The 17001-nt window shown below is 37.5% G+C and overlaps 2 protein-coding genes across 2 annotated transcripts; both read right to left on the bottom strand.

The window, feature by feature from the left end:
- Positions 1-512: 512 nt before the first annotated feature.
- Positions 513-5625, bottom strand: LOC120547971 (homeobox protein Hox-D9b-like). The gene is made up of 2 exons (XM_039783820.1): positions 4950-5625; positions 513-3115 (listed from the first exon to the last, which is right to left on the bottom strand). Exons 1-2 carry the CDS (start codon positions 5617-5619, stop codon positions 2871-2873), a joined length of 915 nt encoding a protein of 304 aa, XP_039639754.1. The 5' UTR covers positions 5620-5625; the 3' UTR covers positions 513-2870.
- A 4212-nt stretch (positions 5626-9837) lies between these two features.
- LOC120547970 (homeobox protein Hox-D11b-like) lies at positions 9838-15209 on the bottom strand. Its single transcript, XM_039783818.1, has 3 exons — positions 14507-15209; positions 11910-12051; positions 9838-11153 (listed from the first exon to the last, which is right to left on the bottom strand). Exons 1-3 carry the CDS (start codon positions 15207-15209, stop codon positions 11060-11062), a joined length of 939 nt encoding a protein of 312 aa, XP_039639752.1. The 3' UTR covers positions 9838-11059.
- Between the last annotated feature and the right edge of the window lie 1792 nt (positions 15210-17001).

Here is a 17001-nt window from a genome sequence, read left to right as displayed (position 1 = left end):
TGTTTCTCTATTTCATACAAAAATATTTAAGCTAGATTATTTAAAAAAAAAAACAATACAACTGTAGACTAACTTTACCTAAGAACCCAACGAAGTAGCCTAATAGTATTCTGCGTGTGTGTGTGTGTTTCTCTATAGGCTACTTCATACAACATAATTAACGTTTAATTAAAAATTATAAATAGGCTAACAATACAACTAATCTACATGTATTTCATATATTTTAATACAGCTAATAATCTAACCAAACGATTGCATAGCCTACATTATGGTCCTAATTATATATCTACGGATATATATATATATATATATATATATATATAGGCCTATTCGTAATTATGACAGCCGTATTAACAGCCTGCAGTTACACTAGTAGCCTATTATTGTAAATATTTAATAAAAACCGAGATGCAAATGAGCAATCCGCTGCATAAAATAGCAAAGATGAACTGAAAACAAGAATAAAACAACATGGGAAGCGCATAATTAACAATGATGATGCCATCCATCTTTTTATTTCATTTTCAAAAAGATCCCCACGAGCAGCATATTGAGGCTAAATGAGAGCAGGTGAAGGCCTCGCATCATCACAACACATCATGCCTCCAGTTCAATCTCAGTAGGCTAACATAGCCTGTTGGGTTTCCCTTTTCTCCCAGGGAGAATGGGCTGGTGTTGAGTCCATCTCATCCTCGTGAAAAAAACACTAAAGTACTGATAATATTCCTCTAATATTTTAACTTGATGTTATCGTATACCTTCTAAAATGAAAAATAGGTTGTGCGTTGTTTGTACATAGAACGTCTCACATGAACTGTATGCAGCTGTTTATTCTAGGAGGTAACAGAAAGCTTAGATAGCTGTGTGTGTGTGTGTGTGTGTGTGTGTGTGTGTGTGTGTGTGTGTGTGTGTGTGTGTGTGTGTGTGTGTGTGTGTGTGTGTGTGTGTGTGTGTGTGTGTGTGTGTGTGTGTGAACATATGATCTCCATGTATCCCACATTAACAACAGATAGACTTATACAACACAGCAACGATAACAACAAATACGTCCATTCGGCTATACATGCACATTTTATAAAAAATAATAATAATAATAATAATAATAACAAGGAAGCTTGTTCTTTTCTTAAAATACAAAATGATAAACGTCCCTTTTGGATATTATTTTCAGGGAGACAGGGGTTGGTTGTAACACAGAGAATTGATCCAATCAGCAGCTAGATTAAAAACCTGTGTGTGCCTCTCTGACAGCATCACCCACCCGGACACACCTGAAATACATTGGTAAGTAAGTATTTTGGTATTACTGTTGATTTTTTTGTGTTCATTTCATAATTTGCATCTTGGTTTATTTTATAGTTAAACTGTTGCAAACCTGACATACGTTTCTGTTCCAGTGTTACAATTACAAGCTGTGTAATCATCTATAAGGGTGTGGATGGACATGCCACTAATCTCAGCCATTTGATCCCTACACATTGGGCTACATCTTTAGCCCTGGAGAGATAAAGTGCTCCTAAACACTGACAATCTTAACTTTTTGCAGGGTTTTGTCTTCTATGGTGACAATAGGTCATGTAAAAGCAGTATTGGAGCTACAGCCAATATGGCAGAGCATCCGGAGTCAGTCAGTTTTTGTGTGCATGAATCCATCTTCAATAACTTGTATGCTTATGTTGTTAATTTACACACTAAAGGATGTTGGAGGTTTCAGTTTAAAAGTCTGGTTTGAACTAACTTTCCTTTGCAAAGGAGCAGAATTTATCACATGTGAAACACATTTCACGTGTTCAAAATTCACATTTGGAAACATGTTTTCAGAAAGTTCACATGTGAAAAGATCATTCAATGTTATTTTCATATATTTCACATGTGAAAACAGCAATTTCACCTTTTATATCTTGTGTGAAATGTTGCCGTTTTGATAGATTCACATTTTTTGTGATTGTAAGTCCAGCCACAGTAAAGCTTTGTGTCTTAAAGAACGCTGGATCATGCAAATCACACAAGAATATTAACAGATTCCACCTTCTAAATTAGAGCTAACAAAGGGATCAATAAATGCATCAATTTACATCATTTACCACCTAATCTGTCTGATTCTGTCTCACTCTCTTATCTCTTTTATTTTCTTTTATTATGGTTATGATTACGTGTCAGGCTTCTTTGTTTGCTTAGGGTATTTTTATTTCAAATTTTTAAAAGCTCTGTGACTATTTCAGGCCATAGCAGATGTAGCACAGTCACGTCTGACATACTGAAAGCAGTTTTTATGAGGACAATAGTTTTAGCATTAAATCATAAAACGCAATTCAGATTTTGGCAGAAAGCACAGACAATTTATGTGAAGTCAAGTATGTGTCAAGTAGTTTCAGTTTTGGACATGTGAGATTGCAGCCTTGTCAAAAACAGATGTTTTACAATCAGCAAAGTCTTTGATATCATCTTTCTAGTATGTGGTTGTTTTTTTAAAATTCAATTTATGGATTTTTCTGTAAATTTGAACTTTTGAAGCATTATTTACAAGTACCTCAGGTTACAGGTTGACTAACGTGCAGAAGGAAGAACCCGATTTCAGAAGCTCTAACATGAAAAAAGGCCAAAAGACATTGAAAGGAGTAGTTTTTTGTAAAAGTGTTACAACACATCCTGGTCTCCCCTGCAGAGTTTCACCACTGCAGAGTTTCACCAGGGCAGCCATGTTATAGCTCCACAATCCGTTGCTTAGTAACAGCTGCTCATGTTAAAGATGTTGGGCGTCTTGGAGCACTGCGTTTCTCTTATCAGTTATAACATCACCACCTCCAAAACCTATCCTGGAAGAAAGAAGAAGAAAAAAAAAACATCCCTGGGCCTCTTCTCCAAATCCATCATTCATTCACACTCCTCCTCTCCCGGATCATCAGCTTCTTCATCTTCATCCGTCTGTTCTGGAACCAGATTTTAACCTGTCTCTCTGTCAGATTTAAGAGTCCTGCCACCTCCAGGCGCCGGTCCCTGGTCAGGTACATGTTGTAGAGAAACTCCTTCTCCAGCTCCAGGGTCTGGTGTTTGGTGTATGGACACCTTTTCTTCCGGGTGGACTTGGCATAGATCCAACTAGCTGCTGGATTTTCTGTAGAAGAAGACACAAGGTGGCATAGATTTTTACTTTAAAACCTCACACCATATATTTACTTGCTGTGTGTGTGTGTGTGTGTGTGTGTGTGTGTGTGTGTGTGTGTGCGTGTGTGTGTGTGTGTGTGTGTGTGTGTGTGTGTGTGTGTGTGTGTGTGTGTGCGTGCGTGCGTGTGTGCGCGCGCCCGCGTGTGTGTGCGTGCGTGTGTGCGCGCGCGCGTGCGTGTGTGTGTGCGTGTGTGAGTGTGTGGAGAAGTTCAAAGACTGACATAAATATCAGAGAAAATATTTTCAGGAACACATTTTATGAGCCTGCAACTTTTGGCTCATTAGAAAAAGAAACAATATCACATTCTCAAAACACAGCCCCGTAAATAAAGACAGCGTTCAATTCTTTTTCTTTTTTTTTGTTTGCCATATTGCTCCTTTTAGCCAGGCTAACTCAGGTTTAAGAGCATCTGGTTTGTGTATGCCCTCGTTGTACCCTTCCTTCATTTTAATAATTTAACATAATGTGACATTATGTAAAATTATGTTTGTGGTTTCTGATGCAGCCATATACCTGTTTTTTTTTAGGATGAAAACGTTTTTTGGAAGGACAGCAAGCAGCAATAAATACAGCAGAGTGCCCAATAAAGTCTAAATCTCTGTGTAAGTGCAGGCAGCGTTGGTAAAAAGCCCAACTTAGCCTCATTTTTTGAATTATTAAACTGAAGTTAGGATATTTGAACCTTTGAATGATCTGAAATGTTATATTTTGCACTTAAAAAAAGAAAAAACGTAAAGCAGCCAGAGAGTGCTGTGAAATTATAGTTATACAGACAGACAGCAAGAGAGCAACAAGTATTTTGGCTTTGGATTGGTAGTCCTACACTCACAGCTGGACTGAGGTTGGCACATCTCCAGAAAACCTTTATTTACCAATAAGTAGAACTCTTAGATGAACCATGGCTATTAAAAATGTTTTAACCCTAATTTCTGACACAAAAAGCTAATAGTAGGTCATAGCGTTTCACTCAGTTGCACATACATTTGGACATTAAACCAATAGCCTACATTTACAGAGAGTTACAATGTACAAAATGGCAAATAAATAGCAAATAAAATGTAGGCCTATTATTATTATTATTATTATTATTATTATAAGCCCAGTCATATTGTTTTGCTTCACGTCGTGTTCCTCTGTGCTTTTTGTTTATGCTAATTCAAACTTTTTTTAAAGCCTATACTTTTGTGGATCTGAAGTTAAAAAATAATAATAATAATTATTATTGTTATAAAGGATATTTGTTGCCGTTTGAGGCATGCCACATTATGAAGTTGCTCCTGTGCAAGCTACAAACAATGAAGGGTTTATAAATTATTAAGGTCGTTTTTGGATGGACATGCTTATACCATATATATATATATACATATATATATATATATATATATATATATATATATATATATATATATATATATATATATATAAATATATATATACAAGCTTCGAGCATTAGCTGCAAGAAAAATAGAATAACTTATACTTTCTGCACAAATCCGATCAGAGAAATGCAGTGGAAGCCTGCGTTTTCTCTTTAGTGACAAATTGTTAAATAACAGCAATAGCACCTTAATTATTTTAATGGACAATAAAGTTTTACATTTTACCGTTTACAAGACATTTATAGCGCTATAAAAGTCACACACACTTACTAAAGGCTACTTAGGCCACATTCTCTCTCTGTTTCACACACTCACAACTACACACGCACACACCTGTGTAGCCTTTGCCACTTCTTAAATGCTAATAAACATTCCTGAGTTTGATAGTTTATATCTGTCTTTACCCGGGTCAAGCTGTTGCTTTGTTTTTCTCTCCTCCTCCACTTTTTTGGGCTCCGGTTTCCTTCCCAGCTCCTTCGCCGTGCCAAGCCGCTCGAGGACCACCTCAGTCGGGCTGGCGAAGCTGGAATCTTCGGGGCTGTTGTGTGACGGCGGTGAACTCTCAGGTTTAACCGCCTCATACCTCGGGCTCAGATTGGAAAGGTCACCCTGAGCGGGGACACACACGGGAAAACCGACCGACGCATGTGACAGAGAAGTCTCCGAGGTGGGAGTCGCCCCCTCCCAACAGCGGACGAACCTGCTCTCGGAAGCGGCCGCGGATGCGAGGTGTTCGGTGTGTGTCTGCGTCTGCGGGTCGTAGTATGGGTGGTGGTGGCTCAGGAGGTGATGTGGGTGAAAAAGACCGGGGGTGGACTGCAGCTGCGGAGAAGAGGGCGAAGACGAAGTAGAGTTGTTTGCCCAGGGAGAAAAGCCGTTTAAGCTCGTTTGTTTGTTGGAAAAATGTGAAAAATCTGGAACGTGTGAGCCGGGGACCCCCTCCTCATCCTCCGCTCTTCGGACTGGCTTTGCGCAGCCGGCCGTCGAACCCTGCAAGCCTCCCGGGATGAAATGTGCACCGTACGGCTCCTCAGTCTGGATCCCCATCATGGAATAATAATTCGTTAGCGACATGTTTATTTTATTATTTCAATAAAAAGACACTTAAGTGCGACTGTAAAACCTTAGATGGGCTGGTATAGTGGCTTACATCCTCCCCTAAAATGGTAGTATTTTTTTTCCATGCCCTTACCTCCTTCTCGGCTGCCCATTGGTTATACGTGGATCACATGGTTAGACTGTATTTACCCAGTATAGGAAATAAATCAAATAATTCTTTTGTGCTCTGAAATGTGATGGAAGGCCTTCTAGTCTGCTGCCAGATGGGCCACAATGTAGTATCGGTTTTTTAAAACTGTACCCTACTTGAAACACCGTTTTACAAGCACAATAAAAAGTAGCAGTTTACAAGCGCGTGTGTATGTGTGCGTGTGTGTGTGTGAGTGTGTGTGTGTGTGTTTCTGCCAAACCACTTTTTAATAGGCCTATAAAATAAGAGCTTATTCTGTATTCATAATTGGTGACAAAAACGCGTCTTTGTCGCCTCAAAGTTTAGGAGGGGAGGTGGGTTTTGGCTTTTCTTTGTCCCGACAAGTAGCCTAGCCTACTTTCCTTGATCTTGATTTTACAATGAGCTTATTGTGTATTTCTCAAAAAAAAAAAAAAGACGAAAACTCTCCCTCGAAGTTATGGATGCCGCTATACGGGGACTTGCTTTTGTTGGCCATATACTGCAAAATCTTTATTGGATTTGTGTCGGTGGACTGCTTCACTCGTTAAATCGTCCCGTTTCAGCTAGGCCTACCTGTAATTATGTTTTTTAATTCAGGCAATTACTTATTTTACGCACTTCTCCTACTCAATTATTCCTGAATAATTGATTGACCCACCTAATAAATAACAAAAAACACGCATGGGGTTGCACATGGAAGAATTTTGTTGTCTTATGGGGGTTTTTTTTTTTTTTTTTGGTGGGTTTTTCTTTTTTTTTTTTTTTTTTTTTTTTTTTTTACTGAAGGGTTGGTGTGCCTTGAAGAAATAAATAAACCATTAACACCCCATTGGATTATCTGAAAAATGCATCAGCACGAAGGTAAAAGCAGGTCTTTTTTTTATAATTGACATTTTGGAGGCACATGGATCCATCTATTGGTCAAATGAGTCAGTGGTTATGCACTGCTTGATATGTAGGCATACATTATTTAGCTAGATGATTAAGTTTTAAGAGGCTGAAAACGTTGCAATTAAAAAAAATCATTTCAGAATCAGAATCAGTTTTATTGGCCAAGTATACTTACATACACAAGGAATTTGACTTCGGTAGGTGTTAACTCTCTATACATTCAACAAATAAACATGTAGTACTAACAAATAGACATGTAGTAGTAGTAGTAGTAGTAGTAGTAGTAGTAGTAGTAGTAGACAAATAGTAATATAGACACATACTGTACAATATACATATATATCAACATATACAAAATACAAATATAAAAATAAGACATAATATCAAGACAAGTACACATGGAGTGGGATGTAAAGTGCAAAAAGTAATAGTGCAATGTAGTGTGCAAGATGCATATTGGAAATTATTATATTTGGCCCCATGAAGACTTTCTTTATTGTTTGAGTGTGAAAGTGAAATTCCATTGGCTAGAGAAGAGGTTGACAAGCAGGATAGGGGCGTAGCTTAAGACACTTTTTTTTTCTTTTCTAAGAACCTTCTAACCATAATGAATCCATTTCCAACATAGACCTTGATCGCTGTCTCTTGTGCACCCATAGCGCCATCTGCTGGCTGGATGAGGTAACACTTTGCAGGACAAGCCATGCAAGATAAGATATTTCACCATGCGGGGCACTTTAATACATTCTTTTTTATTTTTATTTAGCACTTGATCAAGTTAGTAGAAGCTCTGTCATCTGGTCTCAGTAATAAAATAAAAAAACACATGAATCAGCGCTTATAATTTAATTTTGGCTGGACCCTTGAAGATTCAGACTGAAAGATGTTATCGAGTTCCTCTAGATGGCAGTAACATCGGTCTGCTCTAGTGATGGAGCGGGGAGTCAAGCTCAACCTGCTGTTGCAGGCTGACATATATGACAGACTGTCACATATGAAGTAGGGAAATAGACTGCAACATTGCCCACAATGCATTGCCATAAGCAAATGCCAACCGTTGCAGGGATTACAATCTGTTAGTGAAGTATTATTAGTACTATTGCATTTACTCTTTCTATTTCTATTGTTTTTTGCACCATCACTTTTACTATTACATTACTATTTCTACTATATGACTACTTTATTGTTGCTATTACTAGCACTATTACCATTACTTACTACTCACTGGAAACTCCCAGTATTTATAACCAGTGTAAACACAAAGTATAACACACTGAATACATGTAGTTGTAATCAGATATGTAAACATTTTGAGTGCTTATTAATTTATTCATATTTGTCAACAATTATAACTTCTCCCATGAAGACATATTTTATATTATTACAACTGTGTTTAATTGTCATGAATTATCTGTTTCTACAGTTAGGAGTTCCCACAAGAGTTAATTGTGTTAATAGTTAATAGTTACATAAATCTGCTTCAACTACATTATAGTGACTTATAAATCATTCATTACATGTTTATATACTGCTTATAAATGCTAAACAGTGAGGTTAAAACAAAGTTTTGCCCTTTCACTCCTGTCTATTATCAATTCTGTTATTATTGCTAAAAAAAAAAAACATTGCTACCGTTGCTGCCACTAAAATTACTACTGCTACAAACCTTAATTCAACTACTACCAATACTGCAATACTGCTACTGACACTTTTTCTCCTTTCAATAATAATGCTGCTGCTACAAATACCACTACTATCACTGCTGCTGATATTAAACCTCTTCAACTTCTTTATTTGCTTAACTACACACATGCCTCTGTTACTGCTTCTACTACAAGTTCTGTTACTAGACCTGCTTTCTATTTGTCTACTGTCAATGTATGATCCATTTCTTTAAGACAGTAGAAAAAGAAGAAGATTAAAACAAGGCTTAGCAATAAAAAAACGTATATAAATAAATCCATTTAAAACGTGCCTGTGTTGGTAAAAGAAAAAAAGGCTCTAGTGGTCGAGTTTATTGTAGGTCATTAGGTTGAATGCCTTTACTTCCAACCGAAACACAATCTCTCCTTTCATCTCCTTGTCTTTCTTTTTACGTCACACACAAATACACACTCATGCACAGCCATACTCACACACACACACACACACACACACACACACACACACACACACACACACACAGACTACGTGCAATGTGTGAGACAAAGAAAGAAAGAAAGAGACAGCAGACCGTCTGTATTGCCCCAATAAAAGTCATTAAGTTGAGGAAATGGTGGTTGTGACGGTGTGGTGTGTTGTAGTTGTTTTGCGGTTCAAGGTTCCTCTGCAGCCTTGGACTCACTGTGTGTTGTTCAAAGTCTGGGTTGGGACCCCAGATTGGAAAGAAGAAAGAAAATATGACAAGCTATTTACTACTTTTACATATTATCTTTTATAGTTTGACACTTACATTTTATATTAGTTTAACCTGGGGCAGCAATTACCTGCTTAATAACTTGCTTTTTAGTTATGGTTGTGTTTACGATTTAGGCTCATCCAGCTAAAATGTGAGCCTATTTAATTGTGCTTCTGGGTGTGCTTTTTTTGTTGCCGATGCGATAACAGATTATGTTAATATACTTTTTATTATGTAAAGCATTCAGACAACATCCTTTGAATGGCTTCAAACAATTCTGTTACAAACCAGCATTTAAAATAAGCAATACCTATTTGTGTATGTTGTGTAGCTATTTTCTTCTTATTTTACAAGAGATTTTATATTATATAACACATTTTTAAAGTTTCTGAACTGGTTTATGCCACCACTAACAGGCGGTAATTTAAAAATTCAATTTATAATTCCACAATCAGACTAATCCAACCTCTAAATGTCACAGGAATTTTCTATGTTTTTGTTTTCGAATGTTTGAATCCTTTGTAAATTAGAAATGCATTTAAAACAATGGAATCATATCATAAAGTTTACCTCAAGTATTCTTTTTACATCAAATTAAGGATTACACCTTCTGAGAAAGCCCTGCAAAGCCCTTTCAAAACAAACAAACTCTTAGAGATATTGTATCATATATTTTAATACCTTGTCTTCAAGTGTACATGTTCTGACATAAAATACATGCATACATTGAAATCCAAACTGCGTAATGTTACATTAAATGAAAGGACACACACTTGGAACAAAAGTAGAAGATAGGCATGAACATACTCATTGATTGTCATTCATTATTTAATCACAAAGCACATCCAAGTAAACCAAGCAATAGGATTGCACTCATATTGCTTTCTTATGCAGTCAGTCTTTACAGTATTTTGCCTGAAAACACAGAAGCAAAATGGTAACAATACCAAATGTCACAGATAGCACAAAAAAAAATGATATTGTCTTCGCTTGCCTATAATGATTAGATTTATATGATATTTGGTATTTACCTTTAATTGTAAACAATTTCACATGGACAGCAAGAGGATTTATAATCCAAAAACTGTGACTGTATCAATACAGATTGGTAGATCGATAGAAACTAACTAATTTACACACATAGGGCCTGTATCAATACATTGTCAGCAATCCAAGTCAACATCAAAACACACAATAAAAAATCAATCAAATACTCTAAGAAATGTGAAGTCCTACACAAGAGGCTTCACCATCGAGGATATAAAGAGCTACATCTGTATTTAATGTTTCCGTTCATTTAGTTTTTTGAAAGGATAAAGAATGTATGTGCTCATTCCATGGTATTTATAGGACATGAGGCAGAGAGGTTTCATTTCTTCACAGTGAGCCACATGTCTTCAGATGGAAGTTGGGTTCAAATAAGGCAAGAATGCCTTTGATGAAAAGTCAAGAAAATCAGGAGCCAGACAGAAGAATAGTCATTAGTTGTTGGTGCTTTTGACTGCTCATGATTTGTTTGTACTCAAGAAAAACATGGGGGCTAACACTGAGCCTTGGGGTTCTCCTTCGATGGCAGTTAGGAACTAGATGTATCTATTTATTTGAAGACAATGGAGTAGAGGCACTGCTGGGTCTTTGTGGTGATCACATACAGATGCTCTTTGGCTAATTCAGATGTACTGTGCTTATTCCATCTTGTAAAGGGCTCATTGCATGGATGGAAAGAATATATAAACTGCAAGTCTCCTTCAAACTATCCAAGGCACATTATAGGGTTTGTGCCTTGGAAATTAAAATGTACATGGCATGTTGGTATGTAGCTTATATTCAAAATGACCAGCCTATATTTTTTTTATCTATTTATTTGTTTGTTTTTACCTTTATGTTTGTCTCTATTAACCTGCCTACAGGGTTGGAATGATACAGTGCTGTGACATTGTTTGCAGCCTGACACTGTAAAAAAGACTCCTACTTCTTTCTTCCTCATCCGTCCATCATAACAGGTGATATCTCGTGTGGTACAGCAGTCTCTCTCTTTTCAATTTCTTCTCTTTCATTCTTCTGTTCTGGAACCAGATTTTCACCTGTCTGAAGCAGCAAAGGATAAAATAGATAAATAGAATTTGATTTGTTTGCACTGGTGTTCTAGCAGAGATAGAAGTTATATTGAAATAAAAAGCAACATATCAAACAGAATATTAATAGGCGATGTAATTACATCATGGTCATCACCAAAAAAAAATGTATTTGGATACGCCACAACAAACAGTTATATTCATTATCAAGTCATCTACCAATTATTTAAACGTCAGAAAATTGTGAAACACGCCCATCAAAATTTCCCAGAGCCCAATGTGACATCTTAAAATCTCTGATCAGCAGTCCAAAACCGAAAGAAATTTTGTCATAATGATATAAACACAGTGGAGAATTAGAATTAGCAGTTATCAAAATAGTTGCTGATTCATTTTCTGTGATGAATTCCATTCCAATGTATTCACGGTTACTATACTTCCATATATTTCAGAACAATTTGCTTACAACAAGAACGAGACACCAGTCACCAGCCATGCAGGGTATGGAGTATTTAATCCTAGTGCTTCTCTGCAGCCTGAAGCTTAGGTGAGTGGAGTAACAATCACCCTAGCTCTAGTTTACCCTCATCTAACCCCAACTGGAGCAACGTTTGAAGTGTTCCTTTGCCCAGGTGTAACTGTGCTTCTATGACCCAGAAAGCAGCTTGTATTTTTACAAATGTCTTCATATATGAGTCTGTGAATTAGAACTGGGGTCTAGTCCTGCCCTACTAAATTGAATTAAAGAAATACTGCAACATGCACGCACCGATCTGTCAGGCGCAGAAGTCGGGACAGCTGCACGCGTCTTTCCTTGTTGATGTAAATGTTGAATAGAAACTCTCTCTCCAGCTCTCTGATCTGCTGCTTGGAGTAAGGACAACGCGTCCTCCTCCTCACACAGGGCTCTGCTGGAGAGAGAGGGAGAATGATACACCTTGAGAAAAGAGTTATTACAAAGAATAGTAAAAAAGCTAATTTTTAATCTAAGTGTGTCTAATGTAATAGAAGAACATTACTAATGTAATACAATGCAAATGTTCAGAGGACACCTGTCTCTTTAAACACCCAAAAGAGATGAGCGACAACCAGTCTGTGAATTAGACTGAGTTTAATTGAACTGTTTTTTTGGGGGGGTTTTGGGGGTTTGGATATTATTTTTGGCTTTTTTTAGCCTTTAATGGCTAGGACAGCTATAGACAGGAAAGTGGGAGAGATATGGGGGATGACATGGCCACAGGTCGGAATCGAACTCGGGCCACTGCGATAAAGACTGAACCTTAATATATGGGACACACACTCAACAAGTTGAGCTATGGGCGCCCCTGAAATGATTTTTAACTTTGACATTTTTTGTATTTTTGTTTTACTATCCACACAGCCACACATTGACAGGAAAACACTCACTGCACATTTCAGACATCTCAAAAAATTAATTAACAGACAATACAATTAAAATGTAACTAGACTATTAAGAATAAGTAAAACAATAAAGAGAAAAATTGGAGATAGGTTTGCATTAAACACAATAGAATGGTCTTTGACAACACTAGTGTGGTGAAAATAGAGAGACCATGCAGACAATCAATCATGTGAGATGGGAGAGTCTCCATGTAGATGATACAAGGTTGACATATTTTATAGAAACATATCTTGTTTATTGGTGAGTAGGTTATCTTTTCCAGATGTACGCAACTGTTCACTTCTGAGAGCCACAATCCAACTGGAAATAGGAGATCTGATTTTGACATTTTTTGGCAATGGCCTGTAGGATTTTTGTAAGCTTGATGGAATAATGTGTAAGATTAGATTTTAAGAGGTTACTCAAAAGCCATATCTCAGGATTATTGGGAAAGTAACTAAAGCATCACAGATCCCCTGTCAAGAGCCTTTTTTAGTCTATACACTGCCAAGTGGAATGAAGGAAAGTACATTTACATTTGTTACATTTAAAACACAGGGGTGAGAAATTGAGGTTAACATGTAGCTTGGAAGGGGCAAGCTAAATCTGATGTAAAACATTGAGATTTTTAACTTTTCATTTAAGGTGAATGTCAAGGTCTAAGTGGGAACAGTGAGTTCAAGAACTGACTGACCAGAGCCAGAGTTTATAATTACAAAGTGTTTACATTAAGTTATTTGTTTGCATTTGTAGATTTGTAAATGTGTAAGTCACAGGCAAAACATGCTTATTTAGGCCCACATGCATAGGTAGTAGGCTACGTGACTGTTTACTATTTCAGCCATACACTATCAGTTGGGAGTGCAATTGGCAACAAAGAAAATTGGAACATTAACTAACTTTATTGTGTCATTTGATAAATAATCACATATCAGTGCAAAGAAGCCTATACTTTTAAAATAGCTATAGGCTAAAAACAGCATGCATGCTTCCATTTTAGAGAGATTATATTGCTATATCGGGGCCATTAAATACATTCCTTAGGTTGTAGACGTGTAGAGAAGAAAGAAGCTAAAACAGTACACTAGGCTATTAGCCTAGGCTTTGTGTTGTTAATTGTTACATTATATTCAGTCCTGTTAGCTTATAGCTTTAATTTGAAAATACAAACCTGTTCTAATCAGAATCAGAATACTTTATTGATCCCCTCAGGGAAATGATATAGTTGGAGTTGCTCACAGTCAAATTCAAGGTAAAATAAGAGTGAGAAAAGTCAATAAGTGTATAAAGTAACATAGCTACAGTATAGATACAGAAATATATGTTTAAAAAGATAAGTAGAAGTAAGTGAGATTAGGTTACAAGTAAGATTTGGTTAAAAAGATTGTTTCAAATGGATTGTACAAATTCTATTGTAGTGCAGTGTCAACATAAACACAGTAGGACATTACACAATAAGTACAGTGTGAATATAAGTAGCAGCAAATAGATTAGATTGAGTAAACACAGAGTAGCAGTCTACACAACAGCAACATACATAAATAAAAAGAGTTAACTATTAGTCTATTTATTTATTTTTTTGCCTGGACAAAAGGTCTATAAATGACTAATCTTGGCTGCCCCCCGTTGGGCCTATTACGGCTCTTCACAGCATTTCACAACATTCAGTGAGTGTATGTGTAAGGAGTAGAAATGATAATGTAGGCTAATGTTTTAATGAAAAACGTATAGGATATCAAATAGCAAATCATTCGTTGCACAAATCTCTTGTCTGAAGCAAGACACCGCACGTTGGTTCATCATGACACTAACAAGTGCTGTGGGATTTTTCAAGGGGCTCTACGAGGTCTCAATTAGGAATTCAACTGGTCTATTTATCTAGCCTAGGCCCTACTTGCTTTTAAATAAATTAAACTATTTATCTCATTGAAATTAAAGTAGTCTATTGTATGCCTTCCACTTACTCGGGCCTTGGCTGTAGTCTCCTGCACTGCCGCTGGATAACGGCGCATCCTCCTCGTCCTCCTTCGCAGCCTGGGGTGACTCTGACCCGTCCCTCACCTTGCTGCTTTCTCCGGTGTGACAGCTCGTCCACTCGGCCGGATTCGTCTCTTTCTGCTGTTGGCTCCCAGATGTGGGTCTAATCTGGGCTCTCGGATCTACTGCCTCTTCCGCATATTCGAGAAACTGCTCGAAAACCGGCGGCAGGACTCTGTTTTGCCCTGCCGGGAAGAGAAGTCCAGAGTCCGGATTGAACGCCGTGTGTCTGCCGGGGAAACCCCGCGGCGGGTCTCCGGAAAACGACTGAGCGTGAAAACGGGGACCGTTAGCCGCTCCGCCGTAAAGAAAGCAGTCTTTACCGGTGTTGAATATCGTCTCCGACGAGGATGGTAAGCCCTGGTACTCGTGAAAAACCGCCTCCCCCGGCATGCTGAGGCAGGATGGCGGCGCAGAGGTGATGGGACGGTTCGCCTGGTGGAGACTCCATTTCCACGGAGGAGGATACTGCTGTCGCGGCTCGTGGTGGTAGTAGTCCCGGTAATCCGGCACTCTTCTCGCTGAAGCGGTGCTATGGTCCAGTAGAGCTGCGCCGCTCTTCGTTAAAAACGGTGAAGCGATGGAGCCAAAGTCAGACTTTGACGGATAGGTGCAGCTTGGTAAATACATGGACAATTAAAATACTTTAAATTCTAACAGGCTGTGGTTTGACCAATTAAGCTATCTAACAAAACCTGCACGCATTCATAAACAGGGTAAAGGTAGGCCTATCCCTATTTCTATTTCCACATGGGCAAACCTAATTAGCAGGCTAACCCTAAATGTAGAAATTAGGCTATAATCTATAGGCCTATAAACATCAACCTAAACCTAGCACTGCATCGTGACCTAAGCCCTGACAGTTAAAACAAGAAACATAAATATTATAGCCTATAAAAAGCATACCTCCCCATCTCTGTATTAGCCCCAATGAAACCACTTCTCAATGGTAAGTGAGTAAGGTCTTTGACCTTGATCCCGCCCAAACTGGGTCTGCTGGGTAAAATTAAAAAGGCTGGGCTGCACGTTTTCGTGGTCAGGCCACGTCAAATCCAAGCCACACACACACACACACACACACACACACACACACACACACACACACACACACACACACACATACAAACTATGCCAACAATAGTACTGTAGTTAAGCCTTTTCTGTATAAAACAAATACAATGCCAGGAGGTAACATTTAAATCATACAGTGAAACAAGCAGTTAAGTGTTACGTATGTAGCCTATAATAAACAAATCTGTTTTAAGCACAAAGAAAACCATCCATTTTGCATGCACACTGATTGTCATAAGACCTCTTGGGTATTTTCGACTTGTAAAAACACACAGCAATGTTCAAAGTAGCCTATAGTATTTCTTAGAATAAGGAGCACAAACAAGTCCAAAAGCTTGACTTCAAAGCCCATTTTGAGCATCTACAAGGGAAGCAGTTGGGGCTAAATGTATTTTAGAGCCCTTTAGAGCCCTTTAAATGTTTTTTTTATCCTCTGTGATCACCCATCCTGTCCTATGTGCCCACACTGAGTCCAGTTAAAGAAAACATTCACATTCCGGTAGTATATAAGTGTATCAGTGTCTGTTTAGCTTCATCTAATCTTTTTTTTTTTTACTGAAATATTGTGCCTTAGTGATTGACAAGTGTAATATATGGGCAGCAACAATCCCCAATTTTATTTACAGAATACAGGTATTCTACAAAAACTTTGTTAACAGTGACATCAAGGTAGAGTAAAAACTGTCAAATTATGTGTTTAAAGAGAAAATCATAATTGAACTCACATGAGTTTTATAGCTTTATTAATCTGACATTTTGCTGACAACCGTGTTTTACGACAGCATTGGACATCTTTAGATTTGTGATTTTCCATCCCAAAACATCAAAAGGATTTTTAGCATTGTGAGAAATATTGCAGATTTGCTTTTAAAACTTGTATACAACCACTATCTGATATATATAATCTAAAGATATATATATACTGTATATGTAATGAAATTCCATTATCAGCTCAGTATTTTGCAAACTAATTAAAGGAAATGTTTTTCTTCTTAACCTTAATCATTTTGACTTTGTTGGTGATTTTGCATCATGATTATTGCCAGCTAATTGTTAATCTACTTCTTCTTCCTCCTTACGTAATGCCTCACTAATTACTGTTTGGAGGACAACCTTCCCAACACTACTCTATGTCTTCAGACTTTAGTCTCAAATAGATCGAACTAATGAATATATATTAAGGAAAATAGCATCACTTTGATATTCTTGTGCTTTTTGTACAAAGCCAATTGCTCTAGGGACAATAAAGGTTTCATTCAACAACATATCCTGTTGGCTAACTCATCAATAGCATTACTGGTAATAACAACCTAGTAACAGTGGGCAGTGGTAGTAGTTAATTGTAGTAGCT

This window comes from Perca fluviatilis, chromosome 19 (assembly GCF_010015445.1).
Source record: "Perca fluviatilis chromosome 19, GENO_Pfluv_1.0, whole genome shotgun sequence".
Taxonomy (NCBI): Eukaryota; Metazoa; Chordata; class Actinopteri; order Perciformes; family Percidae; genus Perca; species Perca fluviatilis.
Note: the sequence above shows the minus strand (reverse complement) of the source record. Positions and strands in the feature narration are given on the sequence as shown.

Coding starts and splice junctions, on each gene's coding strand:
- LOC120547971 (XM_039783820.1), bottom strand. CDS start 5,619: ATGTCGCTAACGAATTATTATTCCATGATGGGGATCCAGACTGAGGAG. Junction 3,116..4,949: donor AAAGCAACAGCTTGACCCGG/GTAAAGACAGAT, acceptor CTTCTTCTACAG/AAAATCCAGCAGCTAGTTGG.
- LOC120547970 (XM_039783818.1), bottom strand. CDS start 15,209: ATGTATTTACCAAGCTGCACCTATCCGTCAAAGTCTGACTTTGGCTCC. Junction 12,052..14,506: donor AGACTACAGCCAAGGCCCGA/GTAAGTGGAAGG, acceptor CTCTCTCTCCAG/CAGAGCCCTGTGTGAGGAGG. Junction 11,154..11,909: donor CTTCTGCGCCTGACAGATCG/GTGCGTGCATGT, acceptor TTGCTGCTTCAG/ACAGGTGAAAATCTGGTTCC.